Here is a 16,984-nt window from a genome sequence, read left to right as displayed (position 1 = left end):
CAAAACTAGAGATAGAAAAAGTTTGAGACCATGATGTTCGTCTCTAAAAGCTGTCTCCAATATAAAAAAAAATATTGTCTTAATTTGATTATGTCTCAATTTCTCTTTGTTAGAGACCAAAATATATCAATCTCTAAAACCCATATGCATTTTAGATCTTTTCCTATTAGTGTTATAACACATATTTATCTTTAATTAATTAAAATAGACTTCAAAAGTAGTCATTTTTCATCTCAATTTTGATTCTTGATTACTTATTCTGGAGGCAAATAAAAATGACTCCTATTGAAATTAAAAATTATTCTCATCCCCTTAAACCATAAAGAGATTACAACATTCACAATAAATATAAAGAAAACAAAAACTAAACCCAAATATTATTCTCATCCTCTTAAACCACAATTCATTATTAAAACAAGATAAACAAAATATCGACTATAAAAAACTCTTATACTGACTTGAATTTGATTGGCCTCTATTGTTGGGTGCAATCTGTTGGCTTGAAAGAAATCAACTCTTTTTCTATATCAAACCCAATCAAGTAATTTGATTGTGCAAAATTACCATAAATTCCTACCTCTTCAGTTTGGTTATATATTGCCAAGCAGAAAACACCATCTTTTGGTGGAACAAAGGTTTGGATTGGTGTTAAAACTATATCTGCATCTTCAAAATGGAATGTTAGATTGGGCCCATCAAGATTAGTGTTTGTTTGATAACAAAGTTGAGTACCCAAGCTTGGATCATCCGTAATAGGTTCCATTGAAACCCTGTTTCTAACTTCATTAGCCACTTTAATAAAGAAATCATTAGGTAAATAAATCGGTGGTGTCCCTGAATCCACCATTATGTTACCCTTTTTAGTATTATAAGGAAGATATGTATCTTCCACACTAATACCTTTTAATGTAACTAAATATGATGTTGGGTCTTGTGTTGTAATCATAGGTGTGATAACCACACCTTCCCCAGATACTTCACTACCTTTTCCAAAACTCATTTTGCTTGCAATTTTAATATCAGTGTGAAATGGAACCAAACACTGAGAAAACTTTTTTCCTCCAAATAAAGGACCTATTTGAGAAATGAGTGACACTGGTCCTCTTCCAAGACCAATTATACCCATTTCATGGTCATTGAAAGTTCCCGTGTCGTTATGTCCACAACCAATAAGAATGTTTTTAAGGTCAACTGGTTCATTTGTGTTTGATGTTAAGGTAACTGTTTCTTGTGCAAGAACTCCTTGAGTAACAGAATTATCTGCATAGCCATAGTTGTAACTGCATTGGTTCTCTGGAGAACACTCGTGTGAGTAAAGGTTGTTACATTGCAAAGAATCACATGAGACATTAGTATAAGAGGAAGATTTTCGAGGATCAAACAATGGGTTGATTTGTTTGTAGCACCCATCGCAAGGCACACAATTAGTCCATATAAGGTCACTTCCCGTGTCTGTAATACCAGATATTTTTATTGGTGGAGTTCCAATATACACCTCCATGAGATGCTGACCAATATGAGCATGTATAGGTGCTTGTACAATATTTGAAATATATTTGGAAGAGGTTTTTCGAAATAGTTTGATAGTGAACCCATCATTTTGGGTTGCAATGAATGAAATATGGAAAAGATGAACACATAACAAAATGATGGCTAGGTATGAATAAAATGATGGGAAATAACCCATGTTTTCTTGTTTTCTATATGTTTCTTTGGCTAGGTATGAGGATATTTGGACAAAGTAATGTGATTTTTATATATGGCGAATAAAGTTGTACTATCAAGTGAGCATTGATTTGTAGATTTCATAATAATATATTATTAAGTGACTTTAAATTTCTTTTTAAAAAATCATAACTTGATTGATTTTATTTTAAACTAATATTTTTTGTTTCTGATTGAATTATATTTTACCATATATTTCTAGGAACATGTTTTTTTTAATAATAACTAATTCCAATTATACAATATTTGGTTGGATTTTATAGTAACATGGTAACATGTTAATATTTGTTTCTTTTATAACAATTGTAGTTTCTCAAAATATAAACATCATACATAGTAAACATATGTTTATTTCTCTAACTTAATTATTTTTTGCGTTCTACAATTTATACACAATTTAAAGTTATAGATAAAAACTAAATAATAATGTATTTTACATTAAAATTTTGATGAAAAAAAATGGCTGGCATAATTTTATTTTAAACTAATTTTTTTCTGATTGGATTATAGTTTATCATATATTTTTAAGAATATGTTTTTTAATAATAAATAATTCCAATTATATAATATTTGGTTGGATTTTATAGTAACATGGTCACATTATAATATTTGTTTCTTTTATAACAATTGTGATTTCTCAAAATATAAACACCATACATTTTAAACATATGTTTATTTCTATAACTTAATTATTTTTTGCCTTCTACAGTTTATACACAATTTGAATTTGGCCTTCTATAATTTATACACAATTTAAAGTTATAGATAAAAACTAAATAATAATGTATTTTACATTAAAATTTTGATGACAAAAATAGTTTTAATTTTGTTGAAATTAGCAAATTAGTTTGATATGCTTTTAAGTAGACATATACACCGCAGAAATTAATATTTGTTATTATATAGCCTTTGAAATTGAGTATTAAATTTATATTTATATTTTGTATACATTAAATTTAGACATTTAAATTTGAATATTGAATACATGTTATTAATCATATAATATTTGGCTAACTAAGTGACTTAAAAGAAAAACATTCTTGTTGTGATTAACTTTCAATTATTATTTTTTGGGACTAAATTACCCATTTTTAAATGAAAGTTTTGAATGATAATTGTTTGCAATTATATACTATTTTGTTAGATTTCATAGTAACAGGTTAATCCGAGGTTGGTCAATTGATGAAGGCTTTTGAGATCTAAAATGTGTAGAATTCTTCTCTAACTTCTATTGACTCTTACAAGTGAACGACAACTTAATATTTATTATGGGAAAGATATGGTTGTGGTCCCTTTAAATATTCTAAAATTAGATTTTAGTCCCCTTAAAATTTAATTTCGAATAATGATTTGTCTAAAAAAAATATCTCTAGTTTTAGTCGACGTGTAAAGCTTTGCACATTCTATCTATTAGAGTTATAAAATATATTGGATAAATGAGATTTATTTGTAACTTTAAATAGATGGATTATATCCAATCTATTAACATAATTTTTTAGAGTGGATGAATTGAATGAATTATTTAATAGATAAATTGAAGGAATAATCTCCGGTTAAGACAACTCAGTTGATAGTTGTGCAGGAACATCAAGTGTGGGGCGCAGGTTTGAACTCGCGATATCCCATATGTTCATTTTTAAAAGGTGAACTCCAGCCACTAGGCTACATGACCCCAAATAATTGAAGGATTAATGTATTAGAGAATAAAATTGCCACTTTTAAAAGTAACCTCATAGTTGTTAAGACGAGTAAACCGAAATTGACTTGTGTTCTTGGTATTAGGCTAAAGGCTCGTCCTCAATAGTATATCATATTGTTTACTCGCAAAACATTGAATAAAAGAGAAACTTACATAATACCAATTTGTATTGTTGCTTTAGATGTCCCTTTTTACATATGTACATGTCCAAATTGAAGACTATATTAGTTAACATATCATTCACTATTGGGTACCTCTAACTTTAACACTGACAAAATTATAAGGCATAAAATTAACGAAATAAAAGGTACCTGAGATGTATGACTTACCTTGGGCTGTGAAGGTCTTATCGTTGAAACGATGAACTATATCTGAGTTAATGAGATTGTAGAGATGATTGGGTTATCACCAAAATTAGCTCGTTTGGCCTAATAATATTGTGGCTTAATGAGCTTCATTGTGAACCATATGTTTGACATTGTCATCTAGTTTTAATTAGACTTGATACATTATGTCACATATCCTCATATTGATATATTGGCTATTAAAGTACATTGTCATAACCATTAGTTATTCAACTGAATCAACTAATATGTTTTCAAAAGCATTTGGAGATTATACATATGTTGACATTTCCAATATTGATGGAGAGCCCTTAGGTCAATATTGGTCGGGTTTCTTTGATCATAATGATGATGGTTGATTCATATTGTTCATACTTTAATTGCACATCAATGCATACATTGAACATATTAATGTATTGGGGAACTTTATTTTCCAATGGTTATGGTCATAAAGTCCCTTCGAGTTTGCCAAATTTATTATGATAAAGTTGAATGTTATCTGATGTACATATTTTCTTCAAGCAATTATAATGATGAATATACTTTGTGCATTAGCTATGAGTTTGTTAACTCCTCTGAAAAGTGTTAAGTATAATTTTCTTGATGTTTTAAACTAGTTAACTAAGGAATACATAAAATAAAGAAAAATAATAAAATGTTATAATTACATTACAATATTTATTTGATTGATTGATCATGTGAATTAAAAATGTTATAATTACATTATTTGTGAAAAAAACACTTAACATATTGGTTAATACAACGTGACCTACAAGATTAAATCTTAAATGTTCTACAAGTTATGCAGGTAATAATGCATATTTTTCACATTTGAATTGTTCCTCCCTCTTTTGTTTGAATTCGCTGGTAATACAAAAAATGATGTACTAAGTAGAATGAAACATCAAGCTCTTTTTCTTTTATATATGTTTCATTTTTTTATCATGATATATTATTTATATAATCTAAACAGATTTTGATAGAGACATTCTTCATGTTAAATAATTTTTGTTGTGAATTCAATGCCACGAACAAAGTATAAAATAAGGGATGAATAAAGGACAAGGAAGAAGAGGAGAACACAAATATTGGTTATAACTGCTATTCTTTTACTTTCTCTTAAAAAAAGATTACAAGTTTACAAGAATAACAAATAACCTCTCTCACCCTAAATTAGGATTTGCAGCTTAACAATGATGAGAGACTAGTATGCTATTTATAATAAAACCTAACATACTAACTAATGGGTTTTTTCCACAAGGCCCATTACACAAGCCAACTTAATAAACAAGCTAACTTAACAAATTAGGGTTTAAACACTAAAACCTAATTTAACATGCTAACAACCCTAGCATCTTCGACACAAGAATGTGAACAACCTTCGACTTCATGCTTAACCCTGTCGAACCCAGAAGCTACCCTTCGGCCATACTAGAGTTCGATCCAATATCTCACAAATCTCCACCTTGGATCTAACTCTACAACATCAAGGGAACAAACTAGCTTTCTTCATGCAACTTTAGCAACTGTATACAGTGAAAAAACTTGCAACTCGGCAATGTCTTGGTGATCATATCAGCAGCATTGTCTTCAGTCGAAACCTTCAGCACTTGGACTTCTCCACGCTCGATTACTCTTCTGACGAAATGCAGCCTCACATCAATGTGCTTAGTTCGCTCATGATAGGCTGAATTCTTCGACAGGTGTATTGCACTTTGACTATCACATTTAACAGTGATACCTCGACCTTGAAGTTTCAGCTCCTTCGCAAAACCTTCAAGCCACAATGCTTCTTTCACAGCTTCAGTTAATGCAATATACTCCGTTTCAGTGGTTGATAGAGAAACAACCTTCTGAAGTGTTGCTTTCCAACTAATTGATATGCCAAACATAGTGAAAACATATCCAGAAATAGATTTTCTGGAATCCATACAACCTGCATAATCAGAGTCGACATATCCTCCAATTGCTGCTTTACCATCTTCACCCAAGGCTCCACCATAAATTAGGACTCTTTTCAGAGACCCATTTATGTACCTTAAAATCCACTTCAATGCTTGCCAGTGAGCCTTTCCAGGATTCGCCATGTACCTGCTTACAAGACTTACTGCGTATGCTATGTCGAGTCTAGTACAGACCATAGCATACATCAAAGAACCAACTATATTAGCATATGGGATGCTATTCATATAGGCTCTTTCGACATTAGTACTGGGACACTGATCAATACTTAGCTTGAATTGAGGGTTTGTTGGAGTCACAACTGGCTTCGAATTCGACATACCAAACTTTTCAAGAATCTTCCGTAGGTATGCCTCTTGAGATAAATATAACTTAGACTTCTTTCTATCTCTTCGAATGTCAATTCCAAGAATTCTGGAAGCAGCTCCCAGATCCTTCATATCGAACTCCTTATTGAGTTCAGCCTTCACCCTCGTCACATCTTCAACATTGTTGCTTGCTATGAGAATATCATCCACATAAAGCAACAAAATAACAAATGAATTACCAGGTCGAAATCTGAAGTAAACGTAGTGGTCGAACTGACTTCTAATGAAACTTATGCGTGCCATGAACTTGTCGAATCTCCTATTCCACTGTCGAGGAGATTGTTTCAGCCCATACAAAGATCTCTTTAACTTGCACACATAATCTTCCTTCCCCTTTTCGACATACCCTTCAGGTTGCCTCATCAGGATCATTTCATCTAGATCACCATACAAGAACGCAGTCTTCACATCCATCTGTTCCAGTTCAAGATCGAACTGTGCTACCATGGCAAGTAACATTTGAATAGACCTATGCTTCACAACAGGAGAAAACACATCATTGAAGTCGACACCTTCTTTTTGAGTGAAACCCCTTGCAACTAACCTTGCCTTATATCTTTTCGACGTCACTCCTTCAATTCATTCCTTAACTTTGAAAATCCATTTACAGCTGACTAACCTTGCCCCAACAGGTTTCTTGATCAGTTCCCAAGTATGATTATCATGAAGAGATTTCATCTCATCATCCATGGCCTTCAACCATTCAGTCTTATTTCGACTCCTCATAACTTCCTTGTAGTCTCTAGGTTCTTCGTCTAGAACCTCACTTGCAGAGATTAAGGCATAAGCTATAAGATCTGCATACCCAAGCCTCTGAGGTGCCTTTATAACTCTTCTCGACCTATCTCTCGACAATAGGTAGTCATCGTCAGTTTCCTCAACTTCCTCAGCATCTTCTGCTTCTTCTTCGACTTCATCAGGGATATGCAATTCAGCATCAACATGCTCCACCTCAACAGGAATCTCTACCTGTTTCAGCTCTTCGTCAGATGTTTCTGTACTTCGACCAACATCATCAGTTTTCTTAAAAGCCATTTCAACCTCATTGAAAACTACATCTCGACTGGTGATACACCTCCTGTGACCTGGCTCTAGGCACCATAGCCTATAAGCTTTGACTCCTTCTGGGTATCCCATGAACATGCATTTCAGAGCTCTAGGTTCGACCTTGTCTTGCCTAATGTGAGCATAGGCTACGCAGCCAAATACTCTCAGTTTGTCGAGATCTGGTGGATGTCCCGACCAAACTTCTTCAGGTGTCTTCATATCTAACGCTGTCGAAGGACATCTGTTTATCAGATATGTTGCTGTCGAAACAGCCTCAGCCCAGAACACCTTCGTTAACCCCGCACTAGTCAACATGCATCTGACTCTCTCCAAAATAGTTCGATTAAACCTTTCAGCCAAACCATTTTGATGTGGAGTACCTGCAGTAGTTCTATGCCTTGCAATACCAGAGGCAGCACAAAAACTGTCGAATGCCTCATTGCAAAATTCAAGGCCATTGTCAGTTCTCAACCTCTTGACCTTTCTGCCAGTCTGATTTTCAACCAGAGTCTTCCAACTTTTGAAATTCTCAAAAGTTTCATCCTTAGTCTTCTGGATGAATACCCATAATTTTCTGGAATAATCATCTACTATGGATAGAAAATACCTTGCTCCTGAATGTGATGGACACCTTGCAGGACCCCAAAGATCAGCATGGATGTAATCAAGGGATCCATGTGTTCTTTGTTTGCCTTTGTTGAACTTCACTCTGCAAGATTTTCCAAGTACACAGGGTTCACAAAACTTCAGCTTTTCGACTTTGTCTCCACCAAGCAGATTTTGTTTCCCTAATTCGACCAGACCCCTTTCACTGACATGGCCCAATCTCATGTGCCAGATTTATGTTTTCGACAAAGGTTTCGTGGATGCAACATTTGTCGAACCACTTACAACTTCAGCCTCAAGGGTATACAAGCCTTGTTTCTTCACGCCTCTCAAGACTTCCTTCGAACCCTTCATGACTCTTAGGATACTTTTCTCTCCTTGGAAAACATATCCTTTCTTGTCGAATTCACCAAGAGAAAGCAGATTTCTCTTCAAATCAGGAACATACCTGACTTCAGTCAACAACCTTATTGACTCATCATGGAGCTTGAATCTCACAGATCCAACACCTGCAATCTTGCAAGCCTTGTTGTTTCCCAGCAATATTGATCCACCATCTTGATCACATAATTCCTCGAACAAGTCTTTGTTTGGAGTCATGTGCCAAGTGCAACCTGAATCCATAATCCACTCCTTCTTAGAGTCACTGCTTGAAACCACAAGAACATCAGATGATTCGAAATCATCTTGAACAATGGCAGCGTTGCCATTATCCTTACCTCCATGATATTTCAGGCGTTCAGGGCACGCCTTTCTTGTGTGACCCTCCTTCTTACAATGGTAGCATCGAATGCCAGATGCTTCGCCACTGTAAGACTTCGACTGGCTTTTGCCTTTCTTCTTGTCAAACTTACCATCCTTTCGTAAGAGTTTTCCTTTAACGGCCAAACCTTCGCCAACAGTCGAAGGTTTATGCTCCTTTCGTTCATTCAAGTCCTTAGAGTACAAGGCTGATTGAACTTCTTCAAACGTCAAGGACTCCCTTCCATACAAGAGAGTTTCTTTGAAGTGAGCATGTGATCGAGGCAAAGAACACAATAGTAACAGCGCTTGATCTTCATCATCGATCTTCACATCAATATTTTCAAAATCAAGAATTAGCTTGTTGAACATATCCAACTGCTCAGCCAATACTTTGTCTTCAATCATCTTGAATGAATACAAAGCTTGCTTCATGTAGAGTCGATTTACCAGTGATTTGGTCATATACAAACTTTCAAGTTTCACCCATAACCCTGATGCCGTCGTCTCCTTTGATACCTGCCGGAGAACCTTATCACCAAGGCTCAAAAAATTGTGCTGTGTGCTTTCTTGATTATATCCGTCTTCTCCGCTGCCGTCAATTCTGCATTCATGGCTGCCTCTCCCTTCAACGCTTCCAAACAACCCTGCTGAACCAGTAGGGCTTTCATCTTCAAGCGCCATAGACCGAAATCATTCACTCCGGTGAACTTTTCAATCTCATACTTTGTTGAAGGCATCTTCTCCATGCTCACCACACCAATTTGTTGTGAATTCAATGCCACGAACAAAGTATAAAATAAGGGATGAATAAAGGACAAGGAAGAAGAGGAGAACAAAAATATTGGTTATAACTGCTATTCTTTTACTTTCTCTTAAAACAAGATTACAAGTTTACAAGAATAACAAATAACCTCTCTCACCCTAAATTAGGATTTGCAGCTTAACAATGATGAGAGACTAGTATGCTATTTATAATAAAACCTAACATACTAACTAATGGGCTTTTTCCACAAAGCCCATTACACAAGCCAACTTAATAAACAAGCTAACTTAACAAATTAGGGTTTAAGCACTAAAACCTAATTTAACATGCTAACAACCCTAGCATCTTCGACACAAGCATGTGAACAACCTTCGACTTCATGCTTAACCCTGTCGAACCAAGAAGCTACCCTTCGGCCATACTAGAGTTCGATCTAATATCTCACAATTTTAAATAACTGGTCTTTATGGTATCTAATTCTTTCAAGGGACAAATGTACTCTTCGATTCACGAGTTTACAATTATTAAATTCCTTGGCATTAAATGTTGACCTCCTCTAGCAACTAGAGTCGTACAATTTTATTGATGTTTTCTTAGTGATAATTGAATTAAGTGCAACACATATGGAGTTTCGAGAGGAAATTATGAAATATCAACTTGCTGTGGCATATTTAGGGATAATTTATGAACATCATTGGGATTTTTCTCATTTAAGATTGAAATTTACACCTCTTTTCAAATTGAATTTTATGGAATCATGTTTGTTATCGAATATACTAACATGAAGAATTAGATAAATATTTGGCTTGAAGCTGACTCATTGTTGGACATTCACACATTTTCTAATTTGAATATAGTCCCTTCGGCATCTTTTAATTAAATAGATAAATACTTTACACAATATACACTTCTTTAGATTCAAGATATCTAACATTTCCATAGAGTGAAATGCATGTGTAGATAGATTAGCAAATGTATCATTTTTTTTGTTGATTATGACATTTCATGTGATTCACTTTTTATTTATACTTTTGAGAGTTTTCTGAAAGATAGGTTGAAAATGTTCAATTATCATTTTTGCTACTTTTTGATAGGGAGAATTTTATGTCATTAATTTTTTATTCAATATATTATTTTTATTAGAAAATATATATTAACCAGAATATTACAATTAAATAATGTATTACATTGATAGGAGGGGAAATGTGGTGATTATTTTACCACTACTAAATTGTAATACTGAGAAGTAGTTACCATTAATTGGCCACTAGTAAAGAATGCATAAAATTATTGCTTCATTTTGTTATCATGAATTGACAACTAATAAATGTTAGAACTTGAAATACAAGATTGGTGACAATAGAGTAATTGAGTGTGAAAAGGGAGAGAGTGATAAAAAGAATTAGAGAGAGTATAATTGAGGGTGAGAATGTTCTTTAACATTTATTGAGATGCCCCTTGAGTATTTATACAAATTACAATTGATTAGGACACAAGTAACAAAATTGAAAAACTGAATCTAATTGTCTGTAATCGATTACAACTATTTCTACAATTAAAATCAACTCAGTGGTAATCAGTTACTAAAACACAGTAATCAGTTACACCTATTTCAACAGCCAAAGATACTACACCCTGTAACCAGTTACCAAAATGCTATAACAGGTTTGAAACTTGAATTATTGACGTTTTCACAACACACCACCATAATTCAAGTGCTCCAAGTCTTCCATGCCCATGTTCTTCTTCAATCTCTTAAACACTTGAACTGTGACTCATTTGGTCAGCAAATCGGCCACTTGGCCATCAATTCTACAATATCCCAATCTCAACCTTATTTAACTAACAAGTTCTCTCAAGTAGTGAAACATCATCTCAATATGCTTTCTCCTTCCATGTTCAATTGGGTTCTTAGAAAGGTTTATAGCAGAAAATTTATCAACCATGAGCGTTACAACGTGAGCCTCTTCGATGTCATGCTCCTTCAATAGATTCATTAACCACACGGCTTAACACTCGCACATCAAAGCAGCAATGTACTCGACCTAACAAGAAGAGAGTGCTACTACTGGTTCCTTCTTCAAACACCATGATATTGGTGTTTCAAAAAACATAAAGATATATCTAGCTGTAGAATTTCTATCATCTTTATCTCCGCACTAATTGGAATCGGTACAACCGAGAAAATTGCATTTTTTTGCCTATGTCAATTGCGGGAAAAAGAATTTTTCAGCCAATAGATCCTTTGATGTATCTTATAATCCTCTTTATTTCTACCAATTGAGACACCTTCGGTCTCTCCATGAATCTTCTCAAATACTGACACTAAATGCCAAATTTGATCGCATATTGCACAAGTAACACAAGGATCCAATCAGCCTTATATAGTGAGTTAGATTAATATCTTGCTTATCCTCATTCTTTGATATTTGTAGCCTTGGATTAACTGAAGTAATGAAAACATTACAATGCTCCATTTCAAACTTCTTCAAAACATCAAGTTCATACCTTCTTTAGTGCATGAGCAGTCCCCTATTAGACTTGTTCAACTCAATCGATTCCAGCTCCTCTTTCATAGCACAAATTCAATTTTGGATCACTTAATTCCTCTTCTATTTTAATGGGTTCGGATTCAGCCATAAGTGCGAAATGGGCGAAATCACCATTATCATTGATCTTGTTATCTTAGAACCTTTCACAATCTTGGAGTCTTAGAGGCAAACCTTTTTGTCTTGTTGATCTCATCACATTTTCTTTCATTCAGGCTTCAATGAAGGGAATTTATACACTATCAAGCACCCCATGAACTGTTTTTCACTGCTGTAAGCAGTTACAACTTTATGGTAACCAGCTATAGGATGCTGCAACTGCTTGATTTCATCAAAAACGACGTCTCGGATGATCACGGCTCTTCTATTTGTTACATCATACAACTTGTAACCTCCGGTAAAGTAATATCCTACAAGTATCATCAATTATCCCTTGTCAACAAGCTTCTTTCTAATTTGATCAAGCAAATGTCGATACGCCACCGAGCCAAACACTCTCAAGTGACTCATGTTCAGTTTTAATTTAGACTAAGTTTCTTCCGTTGTTATTTTCCTAAGCTTCTTTGTTAGTGTTATGGTTTTAGGATTGGCAGCAATTTTGCTAAAATATGGTTTACAACAAGATGTTATGGAAGATGTTCTAACATGCTGGTCAAGCTCAATGAAGATAGATGTTCTGACATGTTGTTCCAGAACATCAGTACATGTTGTTTTAATTCTTGACAGATTTGATTTTATTTGTTAAGATTCCTTTTGGATATATTTCACTCATTTTTGCAGGTCAAGAAGATTTAATTTGGAACAAGTGATTTGATCTCCAGCTGTACATAAGTTTCTAAAATTGGATGCTGAGACAAATTAGGAAACTTAATGTTTTGTTCTAAGATTTAAGGAGATTTTTCTGCATAGTTGGTGCAGCTCTCAGCTTGTGGATCAAGTGATATTTGGGTGAATATTTTGAAGCCCATGGACTGTTGAGTATATTTAAAGAGAAACCTAAACCTAATGTAATCAAGTCTTTCACAATTTGTAAAATTAAGGGAGGCTTAGAGTCTTAGGTTTTGAGAGTCTCTTGTGTTTTTGTAAGTCATCCATGTATCTTTTGATACAGTGGGGTAGACTAATTGTTACTTGATTGTTGGTCAAGTTATTGTTCTCACTCTTAAAGTTTTTAAGCATATAGTTGAGTATTTTTCTCAGTAAAAGCTTTTAAGCAAATATGAGTTGTTTTTGTATTGGAAGTGTAATCTTCTGTTTTGGTTGTTTAGATATAGTCACTGGGATTGTGACTGGTTTTTATCATTTAGGTGATTGGTTGTAGGAAGTGAGAGGGGGATCTCATATCTAGAAGGTTCTAGGTAGAAGTTGCACAAGATAGTGATTAGGCGAGAAGTTGTAAACTAGGACTATTTAGGCTTTGAATTAATATTATCATAGTGAATTTCCTTCCTGGCTTGGTAGCCCCCAAAGTAGGGGACGTTCCACTGAGCAAGATTAACAATTATCTTTGTTATTTATCATTCTACAATTTATTTTTGCATACGTTATAGTTTTGATATGTTGGTTCTGTCTGTCAACAGATGTTGTAACATCTGTCTTGATATTATGTTCTGATGTTGGGACATCAGTAATAATATGTATTCCAAGTGTCAGCATTTCAGTTAGGTGCCTATCCAGCAAATATGCAGTTGTGGATACCGCTTCTCCCCATAACCCTTTCGGAAAGTTGCTCCCTTCTAACATGCTTCTCGTCATGTTCATAATCAATCGATTCTTCCTTTTGGAAAAACCATTTTGCTACGGTATATAGGATGGTACAACCTCATGTACTATGCCTTCTTGATTATAAAGTCATTTGAGACATATTCGCCTCCACCATCCGTTTTGAGAATTTTGAGCGTGTAATTGCTTTTCCTTTCAACCATGGAGTTGAACTTCTTAAACACTTTGAATTCCTTATCCTTTCTCTTGATTAGGTATGTCCATAGCTCTATACTATGATGATCGTTGAATTTGACAAAATATCTATTGCCACCAATAAAATCAACTTGCATTAATCGACGCATATATCCAAAAATACCACCTTAAGGTGATGCTTGGTTCTACAATTTGCATCCTTGTTGAATTTTCCTTTATTCTGCTTTGGTTGCACACAATCTTCACAAATTTCAGCTGGTATGTTAATCAATGGCGACCCTGTCTCCATTTTATTCTTTTGCAAAGCAATGAGATCTCGGAAATTGAGATGCCCAAGACTATATTGTCATATCCACTCTTCTCAACTATCCGTTGTAGAAAGACACATATGCTCCATAATCCTGTTTAGAAGCCATAGGAGCTTTTAGGACTAAAACTCTGTATACATCCATAACGCGTAGCGCCTAGTTCTCCATATGAGTCTTGTAACCATTCTCAATTAATTGGGCAATTATAAGGTTACACTTGATTTAAGGAATATACAACATATCATTTATCAAAGAATGTCTATCATCCCTTCTCTCGATCGATACATCACATATCTATTCCCTTCTTTCGAACTTCACTTTATTCTTCATGGGACGATTGATTATAACAAGCCAAATTCCCTCCCCGTCACATGAGTAGAACATTTAGAGTCAAAATACTATTTCCCGCTGCACTTAATTGTCTCTTTCGTAGTAACATGGCAAGTTGTTTTGCTTGTAACCGGTTATAGTGTGTATAGGTAACCGGTTACAACTCAAATTTGTAGTTTTCTCCCAACTGATGTGGCACTGATCTTGCATCCAGCTGCTGCATTCCCCTTCTGTGATCATGACTAAGAATTTGTTATCCTCATCAAACACTTGTCTTGAAACCTTGGCTTCATCCACTTAATGTTCCTTCTTGTTTACATGCACTCTCTTGTAAAATGATCGAACTTTCTACAACCAAAGCATTGCATCTCGCTCTTGTCAATCCTTATCCTTTCACCTCTAAAGTTGCCTTGACCACCATTCTTGTTGCAGCTTCTCTCACCTTTTTGACAATTCGAACTTTTATAACTTTAGGTCTATCTTCCACCAAAATTCTGAAAATTCCTCTACTCTTCATGGGCCATTTTCCCTTTGATTTCTTATCTTTCTTATTGAAACGAGCTTGCAAAATGATCTTCACCTTTGCCTTACCACTATTTCTCCCCTCCATTCTTTGCTCATGTGCCTCAAGAGAGCTTTGTATCTCCTTTTTGCTCATCATGGCAAGATCCTTCGATTCCTCAATCGCTACGATTATGTTATCGAATCTTGTCGTTAAAGAACACAAGATTTTTGCGACAACATACTGCTTCGTGATCATTTTTCCACATGCTTTTACTTGGTTCACCAACCGAGTAATTCTCGTCGTGAAATTGTTGATGCTCTCCTTGTCCACCATTTGAATCACTCAAGTTGATGTTTGTGAGTTTGTAACCTCACAACATTTTCCTTGTCAGTCCCTGCATATGCCTTCTCCAAGATTTCTCACACTTTCTACGATGATTCACAATCAACAACTTTCTCGAAAATATATGTATCAACATATTGATGGATTAAAAATAGTTCCTTGAATTTTTTTTCTTTTCTTCCTTATGTGATGGTCATTGTGCATCTGTTGCACCTTCGACAATAGGATTCACACCGCTCTTGATCACTTCAAGAACATCTTGGTAGCCAAACAACACAGTAATTTTGTTACACTATTTGTCGTAATTCTTTGCAGGGATTCTTTCATTGGGACATAATTCATGTTGCATACTAGGTGTTTGGCGGATCGAACCGGACTCTTGATGCAAGTGTTAGAATTTGGAATCACAAAGTTTGTGAATAATGGAGTAATTAAGTGTGGAGAGAGAGAGAGAGAGAGAGAGAGAGAGAGAGAGAGAGAGAGAGAGAGAGAGAGAGAGAGAGAGAGAGAGAGTGCTCATTAACATTGATTGAGATATCCCTTGAGTATTTATATAAATTACAATTGATTGAGACACACGTAACAAAACTGAAAAATTGAAACTAACTGCCTATAATTGATAACATCAACTTGTAACCAATTATAAATGTTTCTACAATTAAAATCTATTCAATAATAATCGATTACCAAAACGCAGTAATCAATTATACTTGTTTCAACAGTCAAGAATACTACACTCTGTAACCAATAACCAAACACAGTAATCAGTTACAAACTTGATTTATTGATGTTTTAAACAATAAACTATACATTAAAAAAAAAACAGTTTCAATAATACTAATGTAGAACAGATGACAATTTTAACAAATATATTATTTTATTAGCGAACATATAAACATCAACTATTTTATAGAATATTCTTTTGTCAATTTTCCAATTAATAAATTCATAATTTGGTGTGATAAAAAAAACGTATTAGAAACTTAAGTATTAATAAATGAATCATGTGAAATTGATAATCTAAATCTCATTTACTAAAAAGTATTATTTATAAATTTCATGCACGATAGATAAATAAATAAAATAAAAAAATTTGTAAAAATAAAATAAAATCATCTTCACCTTTACAAATTGTTTAAAAGGATTTCATTCATCGCCCATTAAAAATGCCAAACCCTTAGAACAACTCCTCTTCTAGCTTTACCTAAATTCACACTCTAGCTGAACAATTAAGAAATGAACGGAGGATAATTAATCAGAAAAACAATAGACAAAATAATTTTTAAATTTTTTTTAAATCAATTCAATTGATAATTATACAAATATATTAAATATAAATCTACGGATTTAAACTCAATGACATCAAATAATATTGGAAGATGCAAGGAAATGCTATCTTTTATATATATGACAAATATGATACTTGTCATAAAGTTAAGTTTTTAATAATTTTTGTTGTCAAAAGTAAATTAATTAAAAAATATGACAAATATGATACTTGTCATAAAATTAAGTTTTATGTATTATTAAATATAACTGTAAATATAGATTAGTATATATATAGAGTAAAATTATATTATTTAGGTTAGTTTATTAGCTGCATTTTTATTATATTTTAGTTGGGTTTTTCAATTATCAATTAAATGGATTTTTAGTGTTTAGGTGTTTTGTTAGATTATCCATTAGTGATATTATATAATGTAGTGTCTGTGACACATTTGAAATATCAAAAGAAATAAAAAATTATGTTTTATCTTTATTTTCTTAGTTTATCT

At 33.7% G+C, this 16,984-nt stretch overlaps 1 protein-coding gene across 1 annotated transcript; it reads right to left on the bottom strand.

Moving 5' to 3' along the window:
* Window positions 1–475: 475 nt before the first annotated feature.
* On the bottom strand, window positions 476–12,230 carry LOC131650372 (aspartic proteinase CDR1-like). The gene is made up of 2 exons (XM_058920086.1): window positions 12,077–12,230; window positions 476–1,716 (listed from the first exon to the last, which is right to left on the bottom strand). Exons 1-2 carry the CDS (start codon window positions 12,228–12,230, stop codon window positions 476–478), a joined length of 1,395 nt encoding a protein of 464 aa, XP_058776069.1.
* Window positions 12,231–16,984: the final 4,754 nt, after the last annotated feature.

This window comes from Vicia villosa, linkage group LG2, assembly GCF_029867415.1.
Source record: "Vicia villosa cultivar HV-30 ecotype Madison, WI linkage group LG2, Vvil1.0, whole genome shotgun sequence".
Lineage (NCBI taxonomy): Eukaryota > Viridiplantae > Streptophyta > Magnoliopsida > Fabales > Fabaceae > Vicia > Vicia villosa.
The sequence above is the reverse complement of the archived record's forward strand: the minus strand, read 5'-3'. Positions and strand labels throughout refer to the sequence as shown.

Excerpts from the sequence above, each read along its gene's own strand:
- LOC131650372 (XM_058920086.1), bottom strand. The coding sequence starts at position 12,230 with ATGATACTTGTAGGATATTACTTTACCGGAGGTTACAAGTTGTATGAT. Across the intron at positions 1,717-12,076 it reads AGTTGTAACTGCTTACAGCA|CCAAAGAAACATATAGAAAA; the intron begins GTGAAAAACAGT and ends CCTCATACCTAG.